The sequence below is a fragment of the Procambarus clarkii genome, chromosome 5, assembly GCF_040958095.1.
Source record: "Procambarus clarkii isolate CNS0578487 chromosome 5, FALCON_Pclarkii_2.0, whole genome shotgun sequence".
NCBI classification, from domain to species: domain Eukaryota; kingdom Metazoa; phylum Arthropoda; class Malacostraca; order Decapoda; family Cambaridae; genus Procambarus; species Procambarus clarkii.
In genome coordinates, this window is record NC_091154.1 from 34,293,853 (window position 1) to 34,308,852 (window position 15,000).

At 45.3% G+C, this 15,000-nt stretch overlaps 1 protein-coding gene across 1 annotated transcript in view; it reads right to left on the reverse strand.

Annotated features, from left to right (window-relative positions):
* Positions 1 to 568: 568 nt before the first annotated feature.
* Positions 569 to 15,000, reverse strand: part of LOC138351618 (uncharacterized) — a 20,992-nt gene continuing 6,560 nt past the window's right edge. Inside the window, exon 3 of the mRNA XM_069303612.1 lies at positions 569 to 795. Within this exon, the coding sequence (XP_069159713.1) occupies positions 569 to 795 (227 nt within the window). The remainder of the gene's footprint in view (positions 796 to 15,000) is intronic.

Genomic DNA, 15,000 nt, shown 5'->3' on the forward strand with positions numbered 1-15,000 from the left:
TTGAAGTTAAGCCGGTGGCGGATGGTCTTTGGCTTGGAGATTTGTCTTGAGGTTATATACCTCTCTCTCTCTCTCTCTCTCTCTCTCTCTCTCCTCTCTCTCTCTCTCTCTCTCTCTCTCTCTCTCTCTCTCTCTCTCTCTCTCTCTCTCTCTCTCTCATTCCAGAAAAAGTGTAAATTTCACAATATAGTCTTGTCCTAGTTATGAACACATTAGCTGTGGGGTGCCTAGACCAGCCCACCTTTCAAAGGTTTCCCAATATCTAGAAACTGTTCGTACCAAAGTGCCCTTATTCTAACTTTCCAGAGGACCCAAAACAGAGAACGGGATAATGTTAATTTCGCGAGCCGCTACCATGTTCTAATACGACAATTTTTTTGGTCTTAGGTAGAGTATTAGGAGGACGGGTTGTATAGGGACTGCGTATTTAAAGAATGCTACGAGCACAGCTCTCTGAAATCACTTGGTTTTTCAAAGGTCGGAATTTACATCTACGACTGATTCAGGAACCTCTATCACGCGCGTAAAGCAATTACGGTCCTCCGTCTCATGAACTCCCTTATTGACTCTAAGGGCTCTTGGGCTCTTTGCGCCGGCTCTTGGGCTCTTTGCGCCGGCTCTTGGGCTCTTTGCGCCGGCTCTTGGGCTCTTTGCGCCGGCTCTTGGGCTCTTTGCGCCGGCTCTTGGGCTCTTTGCGCCGGCTCTTGGGCTCTTTGCGCCGGCTCTTGGGCTCTTTGCGCCGGCTCTTGGGCTCTTTGCGCCGGCTCTTGGGCTCTTTGCGCCGGCTCTTTGGCTCTGTCCAAATTTACATTCGAATTTACATGATGTTTTTCGAAGATGAAGCTACCCAAAAGTTGTGTATTTCATAGGAATACATCCCCCGCCCTGGGAGCCAGATGTATACACATTATATACATCGAGAACGTCAAAATACAACACCCGACGGTCAATATGGAAGCTGGAAACCACGGCGGCGTCCTTAACCGTCAACATAGACCATCTTAAGATAATCACAATCGACTTGAGAATGGTCCAGGACGGACCGAAACGTCGTCGTCCCTTCACCTTCTAGTGTGTGGTCTGGTCAACATACTTTAGCCACGTTATTGTGACTCATCGCCTGCTTAAGATACTCACTCGTAATAATCTACCCACTTGCGTCTTGCTTAAGATCTGTTTACTGTGCGTATTCACAAAGCGTAAACAAAGCGCAGCTTGCGTCTTGCGTCAATATTGGAGATGCTCTGGTATTTGATGGCTTGCGTGTAAGGGTTATCTTGAGGTTATCTTAAGATGATTTCGGGGCTTTAGTGTCCCGGCGGCCCGGTCCTCGACCAGTCCTCCACCCCCAGGAAGCAGCCCGTGACAGCTGACTAACACCCAGGTACCTATTTTACTGCTAGGTAACAGGGGCATAGGGTGAAAGAAACTCTGCCCATTGTCTCTCGCCGGCGCCCGGGATCGAACCCGGGACCACAGGATCACAAGTCCAGCGTGCTGTCCGCTCGGCCGACCGGCCGATCGACAGGGTGCTGAGACTTTAAAGGCATTTCGCAAAATTGATCGTGAAACAACTTCATAATTCATTCATTAACGCTACTTAATGGATAAAATATTGATCAATTACAATTATGCCCGTAAGACTTTTTTTTTTTTTTTGGCCTAGTTTAGTAAATATATCTCAGGTATGGCGTGGAAATCATTGGACAAATAATATGCCTCCTCGATAGTTTTAATAATAGATAATTAAATTATTAAGTGTATTACTGTCAAATAAAATGGAATGAATTGATTACCGGTATTAATGCAAATCAAATGTTCGATTAATTTTAAATGCTATTCATTTTCCCGGAATTAAAAATGCTCGTTAATGTCCTATAGATTGCTGGAGATAGGTGGAGGGGCGGCCTTGGTAGCCAGAGGCCAGATTCACGAGGCAGTTACGCAAGCACTTACGAACCTGTACATCTCTTCTCAATCTTTGGCGGCTTTGTTTACATTTATTAAACAGTTAATGAGCTCCGAAGCACCAGGAGGCTGTTTATAACAATAACAACAGTTGATTGGGAAATTTTCATGCTTGTAAACTGTTTAATAAATGTAACCAAAGCCGTCAAAGATCGAGGAAAACTGTACACGTTCGTAAGTACTTGCGTAACTGCTTCGTGAATCTGGCTCCTACCCCTCAAGGTGTCAAGGAATGTTTCTCAGATTTGACGGAGGGCGGCAGCGGCTTGTCGTGGAGGCCAGCCGTGCTCTATCCTGACTTCCTCACTTGGTGCTGACGATACCTGGTGGGATACCTACTGACTTCAGCGTTAAAAAATGATGACACGCATAGTCAGTTCCGCAACAGCCGCGTCAACACCTGCGTACGAACGCACACAAATATATGTCATAGATATAATAGAGGGAAAAATTTGATTGGTTAGAAAGGCGGGCGGGTCCAAGAGCTGATAGCTCGCGTTTGCAAACACAAATAATAAATGGCAAATACACACACACACACACACACACACATATACTCGTTAAAAAATCCAGTTCACTTGCACTCTCTTGCCTAAATTAATGTTTGTTTTCCCTAAAAGGCTTTTTTTTTTGCCCGCTTTGGCCCACTAAAATCTGTCCACTCCCCAAGTGAGGTACAGGAGTTTTTTTTTTACGTACCACAAAAGTCTATTCTGATTGACGAAGCTTTTACTGACCGCCGCACAGTCTACTGATTGCTCTGCTCTGCTCTGCTCTGCTCTGCTGGCTTGATTCTCTTAGATATATCACTCAGTCGCACGAAACTCTGTTTCCTTCAACTGTTAACAAAAAAAAAAAAAAAAAAAACTAATAAATTATTTGTATCATGCCATTTAAAACGATGTATTTGGTGTATGGAATTTAGGACGGCATCGGAATCATGCAAATTGCTGTTGGCTTTGTTGTATGTATATATATATTTTTTATTTTTTATGAATATAGAATTTCACGATGTACTCGGCACGGCAATTTCATGTTATGATGCGATGTTATCTCACTGTTCTGCAGTGATGCGATGTTGTCTCACTGTTCTGTAGTGATGCTATGTTATCTCACTGTTCTGCAGTGATGCTATGTTATCTCACTGTTCTGCAGTGATGCTATGTTATCTCACTGTTTTGCAGTGATGCCATGTTGTCTCACTGTTTTGCAGTGATGCGATGTTGCCTCACTGTTCTGCAGTGATGCGATGTTGCCTCACTGTTCTGCAGTGATGCGATGGTGCCTCACTGTTCTGCAGTGATGCGATGTTGCCTCACTGTTCTGCAGTGATGCGATGGTGCCTCACTGTTCTGCAAGTGATGCGATGTTATCTCACTGTTCTGCAGTGATGCTACACTGCAATAATGAAAAGCTGGTACGGTGCCACTCTGCTGTACGGTTTCGCTTCTTGCAGATCGGCGTTCGATCCTCTTTGGTCCGAGTGGATGGACACTGCTTCTGTATCCTGCCTTCGTATCCCAGCTCTTATCCTGCTCTCGTATCCCAGGTCTTAACCTGCTCTCGTATCCCAGGTCTTATCCTGCTCTCATATCCCAGGTCTTATCCTGACCTCGTATCCTCCTTAAGTTCTATATAAATATACGGGCATCTTGTCAAAGATTAATCTGTTATTTTTTTTTCCCTGAAGATTTCTTTTCCAGCTGATTTTTGAAATATTTTTACGGCTTCGGCGAGTTGGCGATGTGTATATTGCCCTTGTGGGTCAGAACAGTATAGTTGTATACTATATACTGGTATACTGTCGCTCTACTACATTGGTATACTGTCGCTCTTCTACGCTGATATTCTCCTGTGCTATCACCATGTCATGCCGAGTCATTGTAATTGCACGAGTATTGATGGCAACACAGTCACTACCTTCACTGTAATTACACACCTGTACCATGATATCACATGCCTCTCCTTACTGCACACCTGTAATAGAGACAAGACACATTGCCTTAGAGAGAGAGAGAGAGAGAGAGAGAGAGGGGCAAGAGGGAGCATGATCACAATATACTGAATACTGAGAGGAATAGATAAAAATGGATACGGACAATGACTTTAAACAAAGATAACAATAACACAAGAGGAAAGTTTTTTTTAGCTAGAAGTGTAAATGAATGAAAAGAAACGCCCAGGAAATGGTTGAAACTCAACACCGGTGGTCAACAAGTGAATCCCACTCAAAGAAGAAGTCTTAGAAGCCATCTCTATCCATAACTTCAGTAGCAGATAAGACGGCGAATGTCAGGGAAGTTTTTCAACACGAGCACAGATATGCCCCAGTTAGCAGGGCATGGACAGCTAGACATAACTTTCCCCCCAATGGAGTCGCTGTTGGATATGCTCTGGTGGCCCAGCACCGCGACTATCAATCATTCGAATCGTCATAGCAGCCCAAAACGTGATCATTATCTGGTGGTTTTGTGACAAAAATACTGTAATGAAATTGTTTCCCTACAGTTACCCCAATATTTTATACATGGGTATTGTGTGTAAAAAAATAAATAATTTATTCCCGTTACTGTTTTGATATTAAGTAATGGAATCCGTCTTTTTCCTGTTCCATTTTGGCTTTTGTGGCGTTACGTAGTAGTGCTGGAAGTGCTGGAGAGGGCGACGCTGAGGTGTCATTCATGTCGAGGTTCGTAGCATTCCTTTCTCTTCCTATCCCTTTATTTATCCATTCTGCTCACCCCCTTCCATCTTCTTCCATCCACCGTCTAACCCCACATACTCCTGTCCCTCTACTCCATGAGGAACCCCACATACTCCTATCCCTCTACTCCATGAGGAACCCCACATACTCCTATCCCTCTACTCCATGAGGAACCCCACATACTCCTATCCCTCTACTCCATGAGGAACCCCACATACTCCTATCCCTCTACTCCATGAGGAACCCCACATACTCCTATCCCTCTACTCCATGAGGAACCCCACATACTCCTATCCCTCTACTCCATGAGGAACCCCACATACTCCTATCCGTCTACTCCATGATTCCCTCTACCATCTCCTCTACCCCCCCCCCCTCCCCCACCATCCTCCACGCACCCACATGCTGGCGTCATGTTTTACATGACGCGAGAAAATGAGTTAATAATAGATACACGAACGCATCAACAAATCCCGATATGCAGATGTGACTGAGCGCCTGCCTGAAATATCAACCCCACAGACTTGTGTGTGATGAAATGCTGAACCAATATTACTCTTGACAATTTATTTTGGGTTGCAGGATGAATGTATATTGATGTATTTTCGTTGTGTAATGGGAATATTGAGGATGAGTTTTGGTTGGTCGATGTATTGATGAATCTCTTAATAACTGCTAGCAGTTGTGCATGTCACACTGTTTAGAGTGTGTGTGTGTGTGTGTGTGTGTTTGTGGGGGTTGAGTGTGTATGTACATGTGTGTCTCATGTGCATCCAGCATATCTCTTCCCTCCCTTCTCCTCCCTTCCTGCCTCCTCTTCCCCTCCCTTCCTGCCTCCTTTCCCCTTCCTTCCTGCTTCCTTTCCCCTCCCAACACTGTCCCTCTGCACACCATACCGGACTTTGAAACTAATTTGCATACGGTGGAGAACTGAGGGAAGTTGTGTGTGTCTGTGTGTGAGAGTTGTCAGTGTTGAGGCGCTGAGGGACACCGGTGTCTAATTGTGGCAGCTAGGCTCCTTCAACACCTGCCCAGATGCCGCCCTTCCTCACACCTGGCCTGAGTTGAATCTGGCCTGAGTTGAATCTGGCCCTCTCTCTCTCTACTCTCCCTGCCCTCTCACCCCATACACCCACCTCACCCCATCAATATACCATCACAGGATGTGACAGTACGAAACCCCCCCTCAACCCCTCCCTCCCCCCTAGTGTTTCCATATCACAAGAATTACAGGGTGGCGCATAATTGCTTACTAATTGCCTCGTGCAGTCTGGATGATTGACTGACTGACTGCTTCTCAATGTGGTTATTGGGATTTAATGACGAGTGTTTTCGCCTAATATAGACAGTTTTACACTCATTATGCTAGGATGGGTTTTGTTGTGTTTGGGTTTGATTAGCATTGCATTTTTCTTTCCGAATATTGTGTGTGTGTGATAATTTCGGCGTTTGCAATGAGATTGTCGTGTGTGGATTAATTGTATTTCCTGAAATGGATGGGTGACATTTTGTTTTTACTAGTTTGTAATTAAATTTGAACTATTTTTGGGGGGAGGGAATATATTTTATAGATTATATTAGTATATATATATATAATATATATATTTTTTTTTTGCAACGGGTTGTAATGTAATTTTTTATAGGGATTATATTTGACATTGTTACATGCTGGTCATTTGATCTGGTCCGTAACGTGTAAATATATATATACGTGGCACTGGAGGCACATATATATATATACGTGGCATTGGAGGTATATATATATATATATATATATATATATATATATATATATATATATATATATATATATATATATATATCTGAAAACTCACACCCCAGAAGTGACTCGAACCCATACTCCCAGAAGCAACGCATCTGGTATGTACAAGACGCCTTAATCCACTTGACCATCACGACCGGACATAATGAGGTGATAGCCGAGGCTATTTGAACCACCCCACCGCCGGCACTCGGATAGTTATCTTGGGCATAGCATTTTACCAAATCACCTCATTCTTTGGGGCAACACGTGAGGAACACAAATGCGAACAAGCCTGAATGGTCCCCAGGACATATGCAACTGAAAACTCACACCCCAGAAGAACACGTGTTCCTCACGTGTTGCCCCAAAGAATGAGGTGATTTGGTAAAATGCTATGCCCAAGATAACTATCCGAGTGCCGGCGGTGGGGTGGTTCAAATAGCCTCGGCTATCACCTCATTATGTCCGGTCGTGATGGTCAAGTGGATTAAGGCGTCTTGTACATACCAGATGCGTTGCTTCTGGGAGTATGGGTTCGAGTCACTTCTGGGGTGTGAGTTTTCAGTTACATATGTCCTGGGGACCATTCAGGCTTGTTCGCATTTGTGTTCCTCACGTGTTGCCCCAAAGAATGAGGTGATTTGGTAAAATGCTATGCCCAAGATAACTATCCGAGTGCCGGCGGTGGGGTGGTTCAAATAGCCTCGGCTATCACCTCATTATGTCCGGTCGTGATGGTCAAGTGGATTAAGGCGTCTTGTACATACCAGATGCGTTGCTTCTGGGAGTATGGGTTCGAGTCACTTCTGGGGTGTGAGTTTTCAGTTGCATATGTCCTGGGGACCATTCAGGCTTGTTCGCATATATATATATTGTGACGATAATCTCCTTCAAGAGATTGAGCCTGCTCTTCCCTTCATAATTACGTCTTCACAATATAAAAAGACTATGGAAGAAATGTCCAACAACGACAACAACACCAGCAAGGCTTGCCAGGGTGAGCAGAAACGTATGCAGCCAGCCACCTGTTCGAACTCCAACCACCAAACTACCCGTTGATCGCTACGGCTCCGCTGATTGGTCGCCGGTCTGGCTGCACCTGCCTCGCCCCCCCCAATACTACCTGATGTCTGGGGTCGCCCCAACATCAGTCCTCAGAATGTTCAGTGCTTTCGTAGCCAGCACTCCTCCCAGCTAGACGTTAGCGTGTACTGAGAGAGGTGGTGGCTTTAAGCCAATATTCCAGCACCTCCCACTTAACTTTTGTGTTGCACTTCTTGTTATTTTGCCTTAACGTAACTTTTCATTGTGTCATTTAAGTATTCTTATTATTTTGATTGATTGATTTTATTATAAGAATTTGTTTGTGCATTATTTTCATGTTTTGATTTATTTAACGTAATTAAAATTTCATTGTTAAAGTTTTACTTGTGTTTTGTGTGTCTTCTCCTTACCTTACCACAGACGAAGTTCCAGTTTTTCTATTTTTTTTTATGACTATGTGACGAGGCCATACCCCTAGCCTTAAACAGCCGAACACCAACGCGTTACCGTCACAAGTTATATGGGGGCCTGTCCGGGAGCCGTAGCGATCAACGGGTAGTTTGGTGGTTGGAGTTCGAACAAATCAGAACAAATCTGAACAAGAATGTTCAGTGCTTTCGTAGCCAGCACTCCTCCCAGCTAGACGTTAGCGTGTACTGAGAGAGGTGGTGGCTTTAAGCTATATGGGGGCCTGTCCGGGAGCCGTAGCGATCAACGGGTAGTTTGGTGGTTGGAGTTCGAACAAATCAGAACAAATCTGAACAAGAATGTTCAGTGCTTTCGTAGCCAGCACTCCTCCCAGCTATATGGGGGCCTGTCCTAGGAGCTTCACTCAGGTACTGGTGCCAAGTGGTAATTTATGGTAAGCGTATTTAACTTTGTTAACGTAGCTTTACTATTTTTCATTCAATTTCATTTTTTATAAGGTGCGGTGTATTGTGCATTACGAGAGTAACATATAGTGAAGGTGAGACAACTTTGGATTACGTGGTGACTGTAGGCCTCAGTCATACTCTTAATTGGTCATCTCTCCCTCCATGTTATTACTCGTATTTACCATCTATGTCCCTTGAATATTTCTCATTCTGACAGATCATCATATTGGTACCCTGGTACTGTGGTCTGCCCCGGGTCAAGAGTACCCAATCTTCTGCAATCTGACTGTAGGAGGATAAAGAGGGCCATAGTTCCTCTAGCTCGAACTTTAGTTGCTGAATTGGGACCTCAGCAGCAGTTCTCGTCACCAGTTGACACCTCGCACCCCTACACGTCAGTCAGAGATGATGATACATACAACGGTAGGGAATTAGCTTATTTTTTCAGAGCACAAAAGTTCGCTAATTCTGTAAGTATCATATTAAATTCAGTAGGAAAAACTTGCTTTATGTCCTATAGAGACTTGGCAAGGTATGCCTACATCCTTGGACTACCAATTTTACTTTTGAAGCATTTAACTGTTTCATTTGTTTTCGAAACTCTGTTTCATTTGTTAGTAGGATTTTCTTGCCCTTATTCTCTTACGTGAGTACCGGGTACAAGATTTCCTGCGCCCTTGATTTAATTTAATCATTTAATATCTTTCACTTAACGTTAATTGTTAAAGATCACACAGGATAGGTACCAGTTGCCACGTTGTCCTGTTTCTGACATTTCATTATTGAACATTCGTGTACCTTTATTTGCTAATTTCACCATGTTTCGTCTCCAAACTTTCCGTGCAAATCCAGCAGGTGAAATAGGGACTTTAAGTCGTGCCAAGAGGACTGAATTACAAACTCTTGCACATGAGTATCAACTAGAAGTTCCCTACCAAGCCAACAAAAATGACCTACACAACCTGTTGCTGGATTACTATTTAGAGCAAGGTAAGATAGACTCTGAAACTCATGAAACTTACTATATTGCAGATAAAACTGATTTGGCAATGCTGAAACTTAAACTAGAGCTGGCTAAGATTGAACGTGAGCAGCAAAGAGAAGCAGCTACCATACGGAGAGAAGAACAAGAACGTGAGATTGCACTACTCCAGGAGCGGGAACGTGTACAGCTTGAAACACTCCAGGAGCGGGAACGAGTACAGCTTGAAACCAAACGACGCGAGTTGGAGATGCAACGCGAACATGACAAGCAACAAGCAACTCTGGCTCTAGAGTGTCGTCAACGTGAAATCGCCTTGGAAACTTCCCACTTCACTCAACGCCAACAAGCTACTGCCAATCTTCCCGTCAGTTTTAATATATCACATGCAAGTAAGTTAATGCCATCCTTTGTAGAAGCAGAAGTTGATGTGTTTTTTACCACCTTTGAAACCCTTGCTAATCAACTCAGTTGGCCTGTCGACCAATGGGCCACACTTCTCAGAGTCCATCTTACAGGTAGAGCTGCAGTCACACTCAGTACTTTGGCGTCTGAGAATGACTACTACACTCTGAAACAAGCAGTGTTGGACGCCTACCTCCTCTCTACTGAAAGTTATAGAAGGAAATTCCGTGACCACCTGAAGGCAAGTACCACTACCTTCCTCGAGTTTGCTAACACGAAACGGAGGTATTTCATGAAATGGCTGGAAGCAGCACATGTCTCTACTTTTACAGAACTCGTCAACCTGATGCTTGTTGAAGAATTCTTGAGACGTGTGCCGCCTCCTGTCCGCCTCTACTTAGCAGATAAAGAAGAAACCGACTACCTGAAGTGTGCTAAGTCGGCTGACACTTACAGCCTCATCCACCGGCTGACACCTGAACCATCCTCCAGTAAGAAGTCGTGGTACAGTTACGAGAAGGTGAGCCCCGATCAAGCTGGTTCACAACTGTACTGCAAGTATTGTAGACTCTATGGACATACCATAGACAAGTGTGGTAAGTCTCAATACAAGGGAACCACTGACCAACAACGACCCAAACCAACTCCTCCTAAGTCCGGTAAGCCTGTGATGAATGTTGGTGTTGATGTTAATGATCTTTCTCTTTTCAGTAACCACCTGTATACTGGAACTGTCTCTGCCAACGGTTCAAATCCGGAGGGACGTTTCAAATTGAAGATCTTGAGGGACACAGCGGCTCTACAATCGATCATCTTGAAGTCGGCTGTGCCCAACATAGTCTACACCGGGGAAACAGTCTTCATCACTGACCTCACTGCTACTACTCCATACCCTCTCGCCAGAGTCCACCTGGATTGTCCCTACGTGAACGGGGAAGTCCAAGTCGCCGTCAGGGAAAAGCCTTTTCCCATGCCTGGAGTGCAACTTCTCCTAGGCAACGACTTGGCAGAAGACCTGCAACCGACCAACCTGATCGTCATGGACAAACCCCAGGTGTGTAACTCTGTGCCCAGAAACCCTATTCTTGAGTATGTTCCAGCAGAGGTTCAAGAGAGTGATGAAGTTTCTCCTCCGGTTCTCGTGACCACCCGTGCACAAGCCGCACGTCCACAGCCAGCTGACTCTACTGCTACCGCTGTCCCTCAAGACCCTCAGAAACTACCCCCGCATCTGACCAAGTTGGAGTTCCGTAAGTTGCAGAGGGAAGATCTTACTTTAACACCATTGTTTTTCCAGGCTGAGACTCAACCCGACAGTATTCCTGGGTTCTTCCTAGAGAACGACTTGCTCTACCGCAGATATAGACCCAGTAAACTGAAGGAGGAGGACGATTGGGCCAACACCGAACAACTTGTGATTCCCACCAGCCTGCGGCCCACTATTCTACACCTGGCCCATGGAGCATTCTCCCACTACGGCTTCAACAAGACTTACCATGGGATTCGTCAAGACTACTACTGGCCAGGTATGGTAAACAACGTCAAACAGTACGTAAAACAGTGTCATACATGTCAGATGGCAGGCAAACCGAACGTCTCCATTCCCAGAGCACCACTGATTCCCATACAGGTGCCTGCGGAACCTTTCCACAGACTCATAATAGACTGTGTTGGTCCTTTACCTCGGACCAGTTCAGGTAACGCCTACATCCTAACCATCCTGTGTCCTACCACCAGATTTCCCATAGCAGTTCCAGTGAAGAACATCACGGCTGCTACGGTTATCAAACATCTACTGAAGATCTTCACTCAATACGGATTTCCCAGGGAGATTCAAAGTGACTGTGGCACCAACTTCACCAGTGATCTCTTCAAAAGGACACTGGAGGAGTTCAACATCAAACAGGTATTGTCCAGCCCCTATCATCCTGCTTCACAGGGTTCTCTTGAACGTAGTCATCAGACCATCAAAGCACTCTTGAAAAAGTTTTGTAGTGAAACCTCAAAGGATTGGGATAAGCAGATTGACCTAATAATGTGTATTTTCAGAAGTCTCCCCAATGAGTCCCTAGGAGTATCTCCTTATGAGATGCTCTACGGCCGTAAGTGCCGTACTCCCCTTAAGGCTTTCAAAGACTCTCTCAGAGATGCCACCTTCAGTGAGCATCAGAATGTGCCCCAGTTTCTTCAAAACCTTCAACACATTCTAGAGAGAGTCCACCGCTTTGCCCATGATAATCTATTGAAAGCCCAGGTGAGAATGAAGACTCATTACGACCAGACCAGCAAAGTAAGAAAATTCAAGCCGGGAGACTTCGTCCTTGCTTATTTCCCTATCCCAGGTTCACCTTTACAAAACAGATTTTCAGGACCCTACTGCGTCAAAGAGTGCAGGAATAATAATAATTATGTGATAGAGACTCCAGATAGGCGGCGGAAGACCCAGCTGTGCCACGTCAACCTCCTGAAGCAATATAATGGTACTCCTCCCACTGTCTTGACTAACTATTCCACATTCACAGAACCCTACATCCACAGTGAGACCTTCCCAGCTTCTCCTCCCGAAAGCACTGACAAGGAGTCGGCGCTTTCTAATTCCCAAATCCTTAATGATCTTCCCAAATGCTTTCAGGATAATACTCGTGCTCCTATGCCCTCTTCTAATTCCACTCTCACCTCGTCAGATAAGCCCTACATCCTCCATGTCGACGCCAATGGTACCGACGTTGGTGGTGTCCTGATGCAACTACGAGGCGAGGAGGTTCTACCTGTCAGCTACTACAGCTACAAACTGAAACCACACCAGAGGAACTACAGCACTATTGAAAAGGAGCTACTATCCATCGTCCTGAACCTCCAACACTTCGCTCCGTACCTACAAGGCGCCAGGTCTACCACCATCTTCTCAGACCACAACCCTCTCCGCTTCCTACATCAAGCCCAATTCACCAACCAGCGTCTTCTACGATGGGCTCTGTATTTACAAGACTTCAACCTGGAGATCCGCTATATCAAGGGTTCTGACAACACCATAGCCGATGCCCTCTCCAGAGTTTATGAAGTAGAAGCAACTCCATCCATTACTCCACCACATAACGACGTACTTCTTCCAGAACCGCAGGCTTCGGGGGAGAGTTGTGACGATAATCTCCTTCAAGAGATTGAGCCTGCTCTTCCCTCCATAATTACGTCTTCACAATTATATAAAAAGACTATGGAAGAAATGTCCAACAACGACAACAACACCAGCAAGGCTTGCCAGGGTGAGCAGAAACGTATGCAGCCAGCCACCTGTTCGAACTCCAACCACCAAACTACCCGTTGATCGCTACGGCTCCGCTGATTGGTCGCCGGTCTGGCTGCACCTGCCTCGCCCCCCCCAATACTACCTGATGTCTGGGGTCGCCCCAACATCAGTCCTCAGAATGTTCAGTGCTTTCGTGACTGTGACACCAACTTCACCAGTGATCTCTTCAAAAGGACACTGGAGGAGTTCAACATCAAACAGGTATTGTCCAGCCCCTATCATCCTGCTTCACAGGGTTCTCTTGAACGTAGTCATCAGACCATCAAAGCACTCTTGAAAAAGTTTTGTAGTGAAACCTCAAAGGATTGGGATAAGCAGATTGACCTAATAATGTGTATTTTCAGAAGTCTCCCCAATGAGTCCCTAGGAGTATCTCCTTATGAGATGCTCTACGGCCGTAAGTGCCGTACTCCCCTTAAGGCTTTCAAAGACTCTCTCAGAGATGCCACCTTCAGTGAGCATCAGAATGTGCCCCAGTTTCTTCAAAACCTTCAACACATTCTAGAGAGAGTCCACCGCTTTGCTCATGATAATCTATTGAAAGCCCAGGTGAGAATGAAGACTCATTACGACCAGACCAGCAAAGTAAGAAAATTCAAGCCGGGAGACTTCGTCCTTGCCTATTTCCCTATCCCAGGTTCACCTTTACAAAACAAATTTTCAGGACCCTACTGCGTCAAAGAGTGCAGAAGCAACAACACATACGTCATAGAGACTCCAGATAGGCGGCGGAAGACCCAGCTGTGCCACGTCAACCTCCTGAAGCAATATAATGGTACTCCTCCCACTGTCTTGATTAATTGTTCTACCTTCACAGAACCCTACATCCACAGTGAGACCATCCCAGCTTCTTCTCCCGAAAGCACTGACAAGGAGTCGGCGCTTTCTAATTCCAAAATCCTTAATGATCTTCCCAAATGCTTTCAGGATAATACTCGTGCTCCTATGCCCTCTTCTAATTCCACTCTCACCTCGTCAGATAAGCCCTACATCCTCCATGTCGACGCCAATGGTACCGACGATGGTGGTGTCGTGATGCAGCAACGAGGCGAGAAGAATACACCTGTCAGCGACTACTGCTACAAGGAACGACGGAACAATTGGCAAGGAGCTACTCTTCCTCATCCTGAAGCTTCAGCACTTCACTCCACACCTGAAAAGTGCTCGGTCCACCATCAATACGGACCACACCACCCTACACCTCCTGCAGCACGCCCACTTCTCATCTCAACGTCTTCTACTATGGGCTTGCTAACTGCAGAAATTCAACCTGGAGACACGCTATATCAAGGGTTCTGACAACACCATAGCCGATGCCCTCTCCAGAGTTTATAAAGTAGAAGCAACTCCATCCATTACTCCACCACATAACGACGTACTTCTTCCAGAACCGCAGGCTTCGGGGGAGAGTTGTGACGATAATCTCCTTCAAGAGATTGAGCCTGCTCTTCCCTTCATAATTACGTCTTCACAATATAAAAAGACTATGGAAGAAATGTCCAACAACGACAACAACACCAGCAAGGCTTGCCAGGGTGAGCAGAAACGTATGCAGCCAGCCACCTGTTCGAACTCCAACCACCAAACTACCCGTTGATCGCTACGGCTCCGCTGATTGGTCGCCGGTCTGGCTGCACCTGCCTCGCCCCCCCCAATACTACCTGATGTCTGGGGTCGCCCCAACATCAGTCCTCAGAATGTTCAGTGCTTTCGTAGCCAGCACTCCTCCCAGCTAGACGTTAGCGTGTACTGAGAGAGGTGGTGGCTTTAAGCCAATATTCCAGCACCTCCCACTTAACTTTTGTGTTGCACTTCTTGTTATTTTGCCTTAACGTAACTTTTCATTGTGTCATTTAAGTATTCTTATTATTTTGATTCATTGATTTTATTATAAGAATTTGTTTGTGCATTATTTTCATGTTTTGATTTATTTAACGTAATTAAAATTTC